At 46.3% G+C, this 12,931-nt stretch overlaps 6 protein-coding genes and 1 long non-coding RNA gene across 8 annotated transcripts; 3 read left to right on the forward strand and 4 right to left on the reverse strand.

Moving 5' to 3' along the window:
• Nucleotides 1-539: 539 nt before the first annotated feature.
• LOC117592051 lies at nt 540-1,234 on the reverse strand. The gene is made up of 2 exons (XM_034285537.1): nt 1,006-1,234; nt 540-949 (listed from the first exon to the last, which is right to left on the reverse strand). Exons 1-2 carry the CDS (start codon nt 1,179-1,181, stop codon nt 715-717), a joined length of 411 nt encoding a protein of 136 aa, XP_034141428.1. The 5' UTR covers nt 1,182-1,234; the 3' UTR covers nt 540-714.
• A 1,505-nt stretch (nt 1,235-2,739) lies between these two features.
• On the forward strand, nt 2,740-3,679 carry LOC117592050 (D site-binding protein). The gene has a single exon (XM_034285536.1). The coding sequence runs from the start codon at nt 2,980-2,982 to the stop codon at nt 3,622-3,624; it is 645 nt and encodes a 214-aa protein (XP_034141427.1). The 5' UTR covers nt 2,740-2,979; the 3' UTR covers nt 3,625-3,679.
• Nucleotides 3,680-5,162: 1,483 nt separating this feature from the next.
• On the reverse strand, nt 5,163-5,936 carry LOC117592339. Its single transcript, XM_034286033.1, has 4 exons — nt 5,773-5,936; nt 5,629-5,720; nt 5,408-5,570; nt 5,163-5,344 (listed from the first exon to the last, which is right to left on the reverse strand). Exons 1-4 carry the CDS (start codon nt 5,879-5,881, stop codon nt 5,271-5,273), a joined length of 438 nt encoding a protein of 145 aa, XP_034141924.1. The 5' UTR covers nt 5,882-5,936; the 3' UTR covers nt 5,163-5,270.
• Nucleotides 5,235-6,505, forward strand: LOC117592342. Its single transcript, XR_004574517.1, has 3 exons — nt 5,235-5,543; nt 5,621-5,905; nt 5,958-6,505. It is a non-coding gene; the product is annotated as an uncharacterized LOC117592342 (long non-coding RNA).
• Nucleotides 6,506-6,760: 255 nt separating this feature from the next.
• Nucleotides 6,761-8,400, reverse strand: LOC117592335 (aquaporin-11). 2 transcript variants are annotated; one of them, XM_034286029.1, is made up of 4 exons: nt 8,295-8,400; nt 7,719-7,899; nt 7,224-7,637; nt 6,761-7,135 (listed from the first exon to the last, which is right to left on the reverse strand). In XM_034286029.1, exons 2-4 carry the CDS (start codon nt 7,894-7,896, stop codon nt 6,936-6,938), a joined length of 792 nt encoding a protein of 263 aa, XP_034141920.1. In that variant the 5' UTR covers nt 7,897-7,899; nt 8,295-8,400; the 3' UTR covers nt 6,761-6,935. The 2 variants fall into 2 exon arrangements, with proteins under 2 accessions (XP_034141920.1, XP_034141919.1); XM_034286028.1 differs by having other exon boundaries at nt 6,761-7,165.
• A 135-nt stretch (nt 8,401-8,535) lies between these two features.
• LOC117592337 (transmembrane protein 186) lies at nt 8,536-9,405 on the forward strand. The gene is made up of 2 exons (XM_034286031.1): nt 8,536-8,614; nt 8,673-9,405. Coding segments are annotated over exons 1-2 (618 nt in total). The 5' UTR covers nt 8,536-8,613; the 3' UTR covers nt 9,290-9,405.
• LOC117592332 (organic cation transporter protein) lies at nt 9,337-12,881 on the reverse strand. Its single transcript, XM_034286022.1, has 8 exons — nt 12,639-12,881; nt 11,106-11,807; nt 10,337-11,048; nt 10,174-10,267; nt 9,839-9,939; nt 9,702-9,782; nt 9,535-9,645; nt 9,337-9,475 (listed from the first exon to the last, which is right to left on the reverse strand). The coding sequence occupies exons 2-8, from the start codon at nt 11,666-11,668 to the stop codon at nt 9,446-9,448; spliced, it is 1,692 nt and encodes a 563-aa protein (XP_034141913.1). The 5' UTR covers nt 11,669-11,807; nt 12,639-12,881; the 3' UTR covers nt 9,337-9,445.
• Between the last annotated feature and the right edge of the window lie 50 nt (nt 12,882-12,931).

Genomic DNA, 12,931 nt, shown 5'->3' on the forward strand with positions numbered 1-12,931 from the left:
TAGATTATGCCGCAACGATTAGAAAGGCAATAAATAACACCTGGCCGGGATCACATGCGTGTTTGGCCTGCACATGTGGGTGGATGGGGGGAGCGCACATTGAGGACAGGTCCTCCGCTCTTTGTCCTGGTGTTGACAATTTAAATGTTTCGGCCAAAAGGGTAATGGCTGAAGGCCCAAGGGTCACCCAGAGCCGATGCCACACAGGGATGACCTTTATACTAGACTGTGAATTGCAACAACTGACTGAATGTACACGTACTCCCTTAAGTGGGAGCTTGGACTTGCTCAATTTTCAGATTGAAATCACTTACAGGAGCGAGTATCGTTCGGTACCCCATCGAAATAGATAGGCAGAGTCACCTGGCAATGTTCTCCATGCCGCTATTCGCTTTGTACCTGTGTCCAACCCCTGGCCATAATTAGGCGGCGGGTTAAGTGTCAAAAGGATGGACATATGTTTCCAAGCATAATGATGATGATGGGCACCGATCGAACCACCCCAAGTTCTATAGTTTCATGGAAATGACACACATCTATTGCAGCTTGATTTGCTGGCCTTAGCATGAATTTTACTACACGGATACAATTTCGATTGCTGTGTGGGTGGGTGTACAATTGTCTGCTTATGTTTGTAGAAACTCAACTCATTAAACGAAACAAGCAACGCAATAAATGTGTTCAAGGGGAGAGTTTAAAGCTCTCCGTCCATCCTCAGCAGTTGGATCCAGTGCTGGGGGTAGCCTGCGGGCTGGCGCCGTGGGGCTTCTGCAGGGCGGCAATGCGTTGCCAGGTTTGGTTGAAGTGGCGAGCAGATCGGGAATTGGACAGCTTCGCAATGGGTCCCAGGGTGCGATACCCATTGTTCATGTAACGTACGAACCCCTTGGCAGTGAGGTCCATGAGGGCAGTCTTCACCTGAGCTTCAAGATCGCCACAGGCAAATGGTCTACAATGATAACGAATGATTTTGGTTGCTCTGTGAGAAATGTTATCTTATCTTACTCCTTCTTTAGCATCTCTATGATAGTTGATTCCTTTATTCCATCGGCGTATTCGGGATGGTCCTGAAAGACGCGCACCATGTCCATGATGTACAGCGGCAAGTGGATGTGGTAGGCGTTGAAGGGCAGGCTCGATGTGCTCGGCTCACAGTCGCTAATGGGTGCTTCGTCACACATTCTGATCAGTTCTATATTTACTCGAATAATAAAATACTTCAGCTGTATTTCGGAAAGGCAGAGCAGGACCTACATAGGCAGGGCCTACTTAGTCGTGCTAACGTGGACCTTTTTGGGTTGTTAGTCTCAAATCCCCAGCGTTAATGTCATCCAATTAGAGGTGTCATTAACGGTTTGTCGGGGTCGAGGTCCCTTGTGTGAGCGCTCTCCAATTATTGACCCACTAAAACAGAGTACAAATATTGAAAAAATTACATGTTCGGGTTCTTTTATTACCTGGTAATTTGCCTATTACTTGTCGTAGAATAGTCTGTGTCCGAAAGGTTTCCTCCCATTGCATTAGTCGTGGTCCTTCAGGGTGCAGACAATTTATAGATTTGTCATACTAATTTTATTCCCAACGGAATCTTTTTTGTATATTTTTTAAATATGTATGCTTAACCCCTTCTTCTATTAGCTCAGACATGTCACCCCAGCACGCAATCCTCATATTCCGAATCCCCGATTCAGCCCATCGTTAGGCAAAACCATAGCCATAAAAGACATCGAATAATAGACACAACTCGGTGCCACGGCAGTCAAAGGGTTAACTGTGGCAAAACTTTTGCCCACAGATAATAAATTAGCGCATACCTTATGAAATGTTATGAGGATGCGACTGTTTTGCCGTCTTACTTCCGCCTACGTTACGGTACCCGGGTCTCAAACTGCCAATTAACCTTTACAAACAGGTGACACTTTCTCAACTGCATGGCACGGACGGGACGAACTGGGGCACATGAACGGGTTGAACGAAGAAGACACGTGCGGGAAGACACTAATAAGAGTTCGCTAGGGGGGATTGTCACTTCTTGCATTATCTTTGAGTGAAACTACTCCTCTTTGAAAAATGTCTCGCCCGCCACTGCATCAGCACTGACTTGTATGTGGGGGTTCCCCCATTTGGTGGGCATATACGTATGCCAATAACACTTTGTTCGGGCTTCTATGCTATACGAATTCTGGAGAGTCATGCATGATCAAATTGGAGTTGGGATTAGTTTGCTTGATGTCTTCTTTTGAAGGCTTCGCGAAATCCGGGTCGTGTCCGTCTGACGGTGCACTTTTTGGGTGCTTCTTGGAGTAGCATTTCCTGGTAAAGATAGCATAAGATATAACTGATTGCAAAAATCGATTGGCATTAACTTGAGCGCTTCTAGTCCGCCCATTTTGCAGACTATTACAGCCACTTATCGTCACAACTTTCCCCAATAAAATGACGGCCGACATTTGGTCATTCCCATTGGCCAGTTCAATTCAGTTCAGTTCAGTCTTTGCCCCTGCACCAACCTCTTGTGCCGCATAATAGTTGGCCAACTCATATATAACCTAGGGCCGGGGCGGGTGGGTAAATCAGGGCGACATGTGGTCAACGGACTGCTGCCTGTGGCGGCGGACTGGGCGGGCGTAATCTCACTAACCAGTTATATGAAGTCCTTGTAACCGGGCAGCAATATAAATGCCAGTCGGCGTGGAAAAGTGTCATGTATTTGACGAATAATTACCGTCAACATTGCGTGATTGGTTGAATCAGACGGGAGGGCGTTTTGGCTGGCTTAGGACTTACCCGGGGTCCCCAACCAAATCGTCCGACTGTGGTGGGGTTGCCAGGGGGATGCGGATGGGGTTGTATGACAGGAACCTATAATTATCAGACCAGGCAGGTGGTCGCCCGACCAGGAATCCAGCTTTTCGAGCTCCGCTTTCAGACACTCGGCGGACGTTGACGCGAACGGAAGTCCGAGGCTTATCGCCCGAAATGTTGGCCAGGATGCACTCACCCGCAGAGGCTCAGGCACCTCCGTCCACGCCCTGCAAATCGCCCATCCTGGACGTGACCGAGACCCTATCGTTGCACAGCGAGATGGAGCTGGAATTTGAAACCAAAAAATCGTTGTATCCCTTTGGAACACCTCACAGTCATGGTCACCTTCAGGGCCTACCAGGCCTCAGTATTCCAAATCTGATCAATGGCAGAAATTCCGCCGGAGCTGCTGCTGCCTCCACACTGCCCGCCTTCGAGTACATTGCTCCGCAAAACCACCCACTACACGCCCTGGAGTTCCCTCTGATGGAGTTGAATCATCGTGTGGGTGTTGTTGGCGGCATGTTTCCCGGTTTCTTGCACCGTCGGTCACGAGGCGAGAAGCGACCGATTCCCGATGCCCAGAAGGATGCCAAGTACTATGAGAGACGCAAGCGGAACAACGAGGCGGCCAAGAAGTCTCGAGATGCTCGCAAAATCCGGGAGGATCGCATTGCGTTTCGGGCTGCTCTACTGGAGCAGGAAAACTCCATCTTGCGAGCTCAAGTGCTTGCCCTTCGCGACGAATTGCAGACGGTGCGGCAGCTCCTGAGTGCCACTGCCGCCGGTGGCCTACTGTCGATGCCTCGCCAGCTGTGAGATGTGAGACCGTAGCCTATTTGGCAAATCCCTTGTACATAGAAGTAAAGTCAGAGAGAAGTGATCTAGTTATAGTTGTGTGTGGAGCAAGTTTGTTAATAATTGTTCAAATTGATCTTAATCCTCTTGTCGACTGCCTTCAAAGCTTCAGCGTTGAAATGCAAATATTTCTGGAACATCGCATAAAGTGCAGTGCTTCGGAGATCCATGAGTTTAGTCGTTTTACTAAGTCAATTCTGAATTAATGAGTAGAAAAAGCTGTTTATTGTTTATCGACTGTTTCTATCGCGTGTTCGGTATTCACACTCGATATCGAAATCATCATGATCAATTCAATCTGATGCCATTGCACTGATTTAGGACGTCATTTCTTATATGTAAATAGGGCTTATCGTTTATAGTTTAATTAAACAGTCATAGTAATTGTTATTTCATTTAAAAAGCCATTTAAAGTAACGTAGCTTGTATGTATGTATGTTTATGTATGTATGCATGTATATGCAGCTATCGGCTGAATGGTCATCTCTATGAAAGCCTGAATAAAGCGGCCGCCACTGGTCGACATTTTAAAAACAAACACAAAAAATCAAAAAACTTGTCTTTAAGAGACACTGCAAGCACGTGGGGAACATAACCTCTACGCCAGGTAAGTATTGGAGCAAAGCTGTAACAAGTTACATATTACGACGTGGCGATTTCCCCCTTGTAAAGGCGGGTGGCCAAATAATTCCCCTCTACCCAAGGGTAGAGCGGTAACTTAAAACCTAAAAAAAAAAAAAAAAAACAAACACGTGTTTTGTTGTTTCTGCGCGACCTACAGAAGATGCACAGAAGATCCGCCCTGCCCTGCTAACATTCTACAGAAGAATCTGGAGGCTAGCCTGCCCACCACAAGAGTAAGAAAATCCTTAAAATACTCTAAACAAACAGGTACCCCACCAGTGATATTATTATACCCGGTAATCGAAGAGTAAATAGGTTATATTGTATTTGTGGGGAATAACGGTTGTATGTAACGCACAGAAGGAAACGTTTCTGACCCCATAAAGTATATATATTCTTGATCAGCATCAATAGCCGAATCGATTGAGCCATGTCTGTCTGTCCGTCCGTCCGTCTGTCCGTCTTGTTTGTCGGCTAGTACTCACCGACTATAAGAGCTAGAGCAGTGTATTTAAACAATTAGCCCCGCCCCTTCCGCCCCCGCAAAAGGCCGAAAACCTTCCAAATCTGCAATTTTGAAGATAAAAGAAAACTAAAAACGGCATTCCATAGGGAATGCCCATATCTATCAGATCACCAAATTGGGATGGGATGATTATTTTAGCCAGAATGAAGAAATTAAGTTGCAATGGTTAACCCCACACCCTCCCGCAGCTAATATTTGTTTTTTTTACATTCTCTCATTTACACTCTGCTTCTGGTTCACTCGGCACAAAACACCGCTAAGGAGCAGATGTAGTACTGAGTGCCGGGTATAAAAGTTGTGACTCGAAAGAAGCGTCTCACACGTCCCTTCTTTTTTACTAATTAATTTAACACATTTCGAGGAATACATTTCGACTGGTGTTTTGTGGAGAGTCATCTCTGGCATATTGGAATATTGAGAATGGTTTGTCAAGGTGAAGTCATTGATGGTTGTCTGCTTAATCGATTGGGGTAGAGCCACCGAGCTTCTTGAACCAAGAGTAGACGCATACCCAAAAGTACGCGGAGATAACTGCAGGCCAAAGAGCAATATTCAGCTTGTTAGTTGTCATAATTCAGCGAAAAGCATACTTACTGAACGATATCACCATGACAATAACGGATTCTGTGTGAATTGGTTGGTAATTGAAGATCTCATGCCGCATACCGTAAATCACCAGCCAAATTACACCCAAAAGAAGGACAATGAATCGGATGATACCAGCTATCAGGTAGGGAATCACAAGCTCCTTCATAGGCTGCAAATTAAAGGACAAATTGTGGTCTAATCCTTTATGGTTACTCAAAGGCACTTACCACTGCAACGGATATTAAAAGCATGACACAGGCGATAATGTGAAGAATGGAGACAGTCGTGCTAAGATAGTAAACAATATTCACATGCATTCCTAAACAGACAGACATGAAGGGACCAATTTGAATATTATGTACTCCACTTACCCTTGGACAACCCAACTAGTGTGGCACACAGGATTAGCTCCACGATGCCAATAAGCACCATACCCCATTTCAGCTCCAGAAGGCAAAACACCTTTTGGATCTTAATCATTTTCACAGTTGGTGAAAGTATTTGGTATGTACGAATGTTTTTGGTATACTATTTTCTTCTGACAGTCAATTTTAAGTCTACCTAGATATATTCTGAATGGAAATGGAATGGAATGGATCTCCCTCCTCAGACCTACTTTTCTTAATTTTTGGACTGTGAAATATTTTCACCGAGGCACTCAATAGGCAGGCTCAACTCAGCTGGTTATGCGTATATATTCTGGTATATTAGTGACGTGGCGTAGCCCAATAAAAATTCAGGTGTGAAAAACCCGCTACCTATCTCTGTTGATCCCACCGATACCGCCGGACCCGTCGATGGCCAGTATACAGTGGCAAGTTCAACGCCCGCCCCTCAAACAAAGCAGCAAGAAGAACACCAACACCAACTCTCTCTCTCTGCTTAGAACATAACGAACAACCTGTAATAAAAAAAAATTACTTCGAAAGATTTATCAGGGATTCGAAGATGCGCCAGGGTTCGTCTATGCGCAGCAGTGCCCAGGACACTGGGCTCATGCCCAGTGTTTGACCATGTTTGACAAACACTCGCCTAGTGCCTCTATGCAAGGACAAACGGCTGTGCTGTGTGTATTATGGAATTGGTATTAGATAACTAAATAAAATTCAAATTTAAAATTATTTTTAAATTTAATTATTATTTTCCCTCTCAATTGTATTGCTTTAAATCAAGTACGTATTGTCTTGAAGATCTTAATATTTAAGATTCTTCCTATTTCCCGCCAAGTACTTTGAAATAAATACTTTTAATACTTATTCCGACTTTTTACGCGTTTTCAACTTTAAAAAAAAAATCAAAAGTGCTGGAAAGTATTGCATTGTCAACAAATAAACAATAAATAAATACCTTTTAAACAGCTCCATTGACAAATACGAATAACATCAGTTTAATTTGTACAAATTCTCATAGAACTATCGAAATGTTTCAACAAACGTGCATGTGCATTAGGTAAATATTTATCAACGTATTCTAATTATGCAAATTCTCGCTAGTGCCGTCTTTCCCGTTTTCAATTCTAGTCTTGGGGCCACTCCTAAGCCTGTTTTATCTTCTCCTCGCCAAGAAGGAAGCGTCGAACTATGGGCAGCTTGTATATCGGAACCGAGAGCACAGCACCAACGCAGGCACCAATCCAGTAGACAATGATGTGCTCGAAATTGGTGTGGCCGCGACAGCCCCACTTGAGAGCTGTGGCCAACACCGGATTGAAATAGCCGCCGGAGAAGTTGAAGGCTGCAAGCAGGGCATAGTTGAAAGCGTAAACTACTTGAGACCAGATGACAGCAGCTGGAAGGCACGCGTTAAGCGGGCGTACGCTTACCTGCCACCACCAGGCTGGTGCCGATGAAGGAGTCAATGTAGCTGGCGAACTTGGGCTCCTTGTCGCTGAGGGTTTTCGATGCCAGGCGGCAGAGCAGTGTGGCCACACCCTCGATTACGGCCCCCAGATAGGGGCTGACCTGAAGATCGGCACTGCAAGACTCGAAGGCCCGTCCCTTGTGGGTTTCCGCGAACTCCAGCCACCAAAAGACCTGTACAATGCGGTAGACGCAGCAGCCGCCCATCAGCTCCGCCCACGTGCGCAGTGCCATTTCCTTGAAGCTGGTGCGCCCCTCCAGTACGTCCTCCATGTGGGTGTAGGGGCAGGCGGAGGCGTCGCCCCAGACCTTACCCCACCACACCGTAAGCACGAACAGGCATACAGCATAGGCCGCCACGCCAAAGTTGTCAGCCACTGGCAACGGGAAAACCTTAGCCCACACTCGAGTCCATCGCAAATGCACCACTCACCACTCACCAATAGCTCATCACTCACCTATGATCAACTCGAAGCAGCAGGCACACAGCTCGGCGGCGGCAATCGCCTCATTGACCAGAATGGGCACAATTCCCTCCCGGGTCACCAAGCGGCGGCTGAGCACTCGGGCAATCTGGGCAGCCACACAGCAACCGACCATAAAGATCCCGCTGACACCCAGCGATGCCATGGACATGTCCTACAAACATTTCAATAAGTGCAATCAATATCCTGTTACTCCTTAGAGGTGATGATGATGATCCTGGCACAACCTTGGCCGGGTATGAGGACAAGTGCAACTCTTTTGTTTGAGTAAATTGGTTTTCTCTGCATATGCATTTTTATGTCACACACACGACTATTCTAAGCACTAAGCACGAAAATGCGCTAAAAATAGATACGATACGGTTCTTTCACTCAAACCCCTTTGTTGTTATTGCATTTTATGTAAATTGACAACATTTTTTGCTCCGAAATGATTCGACCTCGCTCCCCACACTGCTATATAGTGATTTAAACTCAAGTTCAAGTTTGTTTTTGTTGCATATATGTCGGGAGGCTGTGCTATGATGGATTATCTCGGAAAATACATACTACGCAATTGGAGGATTGGATACAATTCGAGCGAAATGTCTGTGCCACAGAAGGGCCGCCGTGAACAATGAGAACTGGCCGCTGACTGATATTTTGTGCTGGCAAAGTATTTAATGATCATTCTCTTTGCTCGCCGGGCAATCATCTGGCTTTGGCTAAAATTAAACTAATGCTCAATGTGCGCAAGGTTGACGTCACAGATGTATGCATGGCACCTGCTGAGATTTGAAAAAGGCGCCTTCATTTGACTGGCTGGGCAGCACTGGCCGATACATGTGTTATCGATAAGTGTACAGCTGATTGCTGCAAAACAAACGCAAGTATGTTTTATTTTTACATAAGTTATTGATATTTTGACATAAATCCTACTATATTTAGTGTTCCAGCAACTGTGCAGATCTCATTTAACAAAAGTACGATGGCCAAGTTCAGTGCCTGCAGCGATGCAACAGTTAAATCAGCGCCGCCTAGGAACTGCCGAAAGAACCACCACAACACCGGAACTCGACCAAGCTGCCTTTTCCGAATGGCGAACCATTTATAGCCTGCCATCAATTCGTCTGGTGGCTGCATTTAATAGACTCAAAATCTATCAGGCTGCTCTCACAGCCGCCGGAGCGCCAATTGCCTTTGCCCTTGGACAGGCCGGGCACGTTGCATCGGATGCACTGGGAATCTATGCCGCCATTGGGGTTAGCGGACTGATAACCCTTACCCTGGCCAGTTATGCATCGACAAATCTTGTTGGATTCATCTACATCAACGAGCAGCAAGACATGCTGAAGCTTGCCTATGTGGATTTCTGGGGACGACGCGTAGAGACTTTGGTGGAGGTCGATGATTTGCTGCCCAGCTGGGAGCGCGGAGCAACGAGTAGACTGAGATTCGTTCTGCCCATTACGCTACGGAGTGATGACAAAAGGCGCTACAAGTTGTTGAATCGCTTCGGCAACATAGCAGATCCGCAACTATTTGAGGGTCTCTTTGGCGATTGATCTGTGAGAAGCAGAGGAGACTGGCGATTGGAGACACTTGTTACTTGTTACATGCTAAATGTGCAAAAGTTTATTTGTACTAATAAGATCAAGCTAAATCTATCAGTTAAGGCAAATTTTTGAGAGATTTTATATGCTGAACTGGCTCCTGCATCGTTATTTGCCCAAAGCGATGGCCTCTTCCACCTGCAATGTGTATAAGATAAAACATCAATAGTGGATTGTAGAGGTACAAATGTACCCACCGTATCGGGCAGCTTCATGTGGAAGGTTTCCGGCAGCAGCAGCGAGAGGAGGCCAGCCATCAGCGAGGCGGCTCCAAAGAGCAGCATCGGTAGAGGCTCGTAGTATGATCCCTGCGGGAATTGAAACCATGTCAAACAGTGTTGGATTGAATGTGCGAATAACCTACCAGTAGCGGCACAAAGGGAGCCAGCATGGCTCCACAACGAGCAAAGGTGGACATGACACCAACGCCTCCACTACGTATGACCTGTGGAAGAATGATTGTCAATCAAATTGGAAGCTTCGGCGGTTCTTCTTACACACCGTAGGCATCATTTCAGCAGTGTACGTGTAAATGACGGCGAATGAGGACGTTATGCCCAGCTTTCCAATTAGAAAGAGCGACACAATTAGCCAGTTGGCCCCTTGGATGGATTTGGAAAAGAATTACGATTACTATCAATCAAGAAAAGGCAAAACATAAACCATAACTACAGCGAAATGCAAAGAAACAAGAAGGGGCCAACCTTCTACGACTCTACGAATATTTACCCTCAGCTCGAAGTCCACTGGGATTCCCATCTACTTGTACTTTGCGTGCATGCACAGATATCGCATAAGAATTAGCTTAAGTCTAAATTGCTAAGTACACCACCTACTCATAGTCATGTAGCCGCTGGCCACGCAGGTCACCGAACAAAGCAGCAGGGATCCAGACAGAGCCAGGCGTCTGCCAAGCTTGCGCAAGCAAACCTAAGGAAAGAATTTTGGAACATCAGTTTGGGAACTGCTCATGAGAGCTGATGCTCAAACAGAACGTACCCATGCCAAGGTGTAGCCGGGAATCTCCACAAGGCAGACTAGGGTAAAGTTAAGATACTTGTTGCCACTCAAGCTGGTCGAGTTCAGGGAGAGTCCATAGTAGACGATGGCATTGACGGCCCAAATGAAGAGCATGTTCACATAGCGAAAAATCAGAATGTGTGATGCAAAGACCTCCTTGACGGCCAGCCAAATTTGGCTACCTTCCTTTTTCTCCTTCTGTTTAGAGTCGGAACAGGAACTTTCCATGTCGAGCTCCTGCTGCTTGAAGCTGGCCAGCAACTCGATGGAAATATCCCGGTGATTCACCTCCGCCGCTCTCCGAATAATCACGCCAGCCTTCTCACGCTGGTTGCGAGCCAGCAGCCATCTCACCGACTCTGGCACAATCCAGAAGTATCCCAAAAAGATCAGCGGTGGTATAGACAGCACCAGCTGCAACTGCCGCCAATTGGGAAGGAACACGGACAGCCCCAGCAGAGCCTCGCCCACCGCATAGAAGTAGTTCAGCACAATGGAGGACATCTCCCGCTTCCTCGGACCCACCATCTCCACGCCAATGATGAACGCCAGCGGATATACGCCGGAGGTGCCAACGGCATTGAGCAGGGCAAAGCTCAGAAAACTGATGTAGTCCCAGGCCAGAGCCTGCGCTATTCCAGTCACAGCCATGAAAAGGATGCAGAACAGGAATATTCGCTTGCGTCCAAATCTGAAAGTGTCAAATTCCTGAGATGCTGAATGGGTCCAGAGTTTAGAGCAGACTCACCGATCGGCGAGGTAGCCAAACATGGCGGTACCGATCACCAGACCAGCAAAATGTGTGGTTCCCACAAAGGCCAGCTTCCAGGCATTCTCCTGGCACATCAGCTGCCACTCCTGGACAATTGTTCGCTCCTGGCTACCGTACACGAACTGCAGGCAACGCTCATGCTCCTTGGTGAAGTTTGCGGCTGTGCATTGTCCCTCTGGCAGCGGCTCCCAGCTGAAAGTGCTCGTCTCATTGGCCACATATCGCTCACAGGTGGCTGGCTTGAAGGTTCCCTTCTTGCTCCGAGTACCAGGCACTGCTATGTGCACCCAGTCGGCGTGGTAGTCGGGTGACTCGATGCTGTCGCATCCGGGTACGTAGCAGCGGTAGGTGGGCGTGCCCGCCGTGAACACATACGACAGACTGTTGGCTGCGGCGAAGAGAACGGGCAGACAGATAAGCAGATAGTTGCGCCGCTGATAGCGTCCGAATTCTCCGATTTGTGTAAGTATTTCATCAAAGTCCAATACGTCTGTTGTGCGTCCCGGTCCAGGTTCAGCTGCAGCTGCTGAATGTGACATTTTATCCTTTGCCCAAAAAGGAAGTATCTCTTGTAGAAATCTTGTTACTTGTTCAATAAAGTGACTCCAGAGTCATGCGATGCAACGTACAGATGTTTATAGACATTAAAGACCTGCTCTTAATTGTTGGCTGATAGACCTAGGGAGAGCGTTGTGGTTATATGTATGTGAATGGAAATATACAATAAGTATATTATGTATTTATAGAATGTTTATTTTTAACGGCTACAAGCGTTACATTCTATTCTATTCTGTTCATTTGTGCACAGCTTATCTAAGACGTTAGCCGCTGTCTACGCGCAAGTCATTCGGTAAAATTATTAAATCGGTTGATACATATATGTATTCTGTTAGAGATTAACGAATATTGTTTTCATGCCAATGGGTTTTTCGTTATCATTTCGAAGTTAAACAAAAGAAACTGCCAAGCAGATTACCCAGATTATGAGACCTGATCCCTCGAGTAACTTCAACTGACAGCAAAAACTTATTAATTACAAGTCAACTTCATGATCAATGAATGGTTGAAGCTTCTTGAAGTGTGTACATAAATATGTCTGTGCATGCATGCAATCCAATCGTGGCCAATTGAGATGAATTGAGATGTTGCATGCCACACAGCGGCAAATTAAACAAAAGTCTAGATTGCATCGGGAAGGAAAGTGATGCCCCAAGTCCGCTTTTAATGATTGATGCGTGAGGCCATAAATAGAGATTCTGGGATGAATAATGGATGAGCCCAGCCATGGGGGGGAATTGCCCAGCACATAGTCTGGCATCCGTATAGGGTGTTGGGTCTGGTTGAAGTGCAACTACTAGCATTCGCATGCCTTATTAATTCATCGAGTTGGTGGGAATATTGGCCAACTGCTTAGCTGCATTTACTAAGCGTCCAGGGTCTAGGCCGGACGATAAGCTGGGACCGCCCCATTATATAATCGGTGTGGTGTCCATTTAACGATGCACTTACGAAAAAAAAAATTGTTCCACTTCACATTTGCTCTGCTTGCCACACGATGACCTGCTATAATCACACTTAACAGGTGTTTTTCTACTGACTATTAATGCTTCACCATTCAGTGATTAGGGCGCCAATTACTCTGACTGTTACGCTTAGTATTGTCGGCGTGTTGTCTGGGTCCGGGATTTTATCCGTTTCGTTCGATCCATTACCGCTCGCTGCAACGTCTCGCGAAATACTGAAATTTCTCAAAAACATACGTGTTGCAAGCACACGAACAGAAAGGCAGAAACAAACGTTTA

This window comes from Drosophila guanche, unplaced genomic scaffold (assembly GCF_900245975.1).
Source record: "Drosophila guanche unplaced genomic scaffold, DGUA_6, whole genome shotgun sequence".
NCBI classification, from domain to species: domain Eukaryota; kingdom Metazoa; phylum Arthropoda; class Insecta; order Diptera; family Drosophilidae; genus Drosophila; species Drosophila guanche.

What these genes read in the sequence shown, in the direction of transcription:
- LOC117592051 (XM_034285537.1), bottom strand. Translation starts at nt 1,181, where the DNA reads ATGTGTGACGAAGCACCCATTAGCGACTGTGAGCCGAGCACATCGAGC. An exon ending in ATAGAGATGCTAAAGAAGGA is followed by an intron (nt 950 to 1,005) that starts GTAAGATAAGAT and finishes TTATCATTGTAG; the next exon opens with ACCATTTGCCTGTGGCGATC.
- LOC117592050 (XM_034285536.1), top strand. Translation starts at nt 2,980, where the DNA reads ATGTTGGCCAGGATGCACTCACCCGCAGAGGCTCAGGCACCTCCGTCC.
- LOC117592339 (XM_034286033.1), bottom strand. Translation starts at nt 5,881, where the DNA reads ATGATTAAGATCCAAAAGGTGTTTTGCCTTCTGGAGCTGAAATGGGGT. An exon ending in ACTAGTTGGGTTGTCCAAGG is followed by an intron (nt 5,721 to 5,772) that starts GTAAGTGGAGTA and finishes CTGTCTGTTTAG; the next exon opens with GAATGCATGTGAATATTGTT. An exon ending in TGTCATGGTGATATCGTTCA is followed by an intron (nt 5,345 to 5,407) that starts GTAAGTATGCTT and finishes TTTGGCCTGCAG; the next exon opens with TTATCTCCGCGTACTTTTGG.
- LOC117592335 (XM_034286028.1), bottom strand. Translation starts at nt 7,896, where the DNA reads ATGTCCATGGCATCGCTGGGTGTCAGCGGGATCTTTATGGTCGGTTGC. An exon ending in CTGCTTCGAGTTGATCATAG is followed by an intron (nt 7,638 to 7,718) that starts GTGAGTGATGAG and finishes TCCCGTTGCCAG; the next exon opens with TGGCTGACAACTTTGGCGTG. An exon ending in CACCAGCCTGGTGGTGGCAG is followed by an intron (nt 7,166 to 7,223) that starts GTAAGCGTACGC and finishes GGTCTCAAGTAG; the next exon opens with TTTACGCTTTCAACTATGCC.
- LOC117592332 (XM_034286022.1), bottom strand. Translation starts at nt 11,668, where the DNA reads ATGTCACATTCAGCAGCTGCAGCTGAACCTGGACCGGGACGCACAACA. An exon ending in TTTGGCTACCTCGCCGATCG is followed by an intron (nt 11,049 to 11,105) that starts GTGAGTCTGCTC and finishes TGACACTTTCAG; the next exon opens with ATTTGGACGCAAGCGAATAT. An exon ending in CAGCGGCTACATGACTATGA is followed by an intron (nt 9,940 to 10,173) that starts GTAGGTGGTGTA and finishes AATCCATCCAAG; the next exon opens with GGGCCAACTGGCTAATTGTG.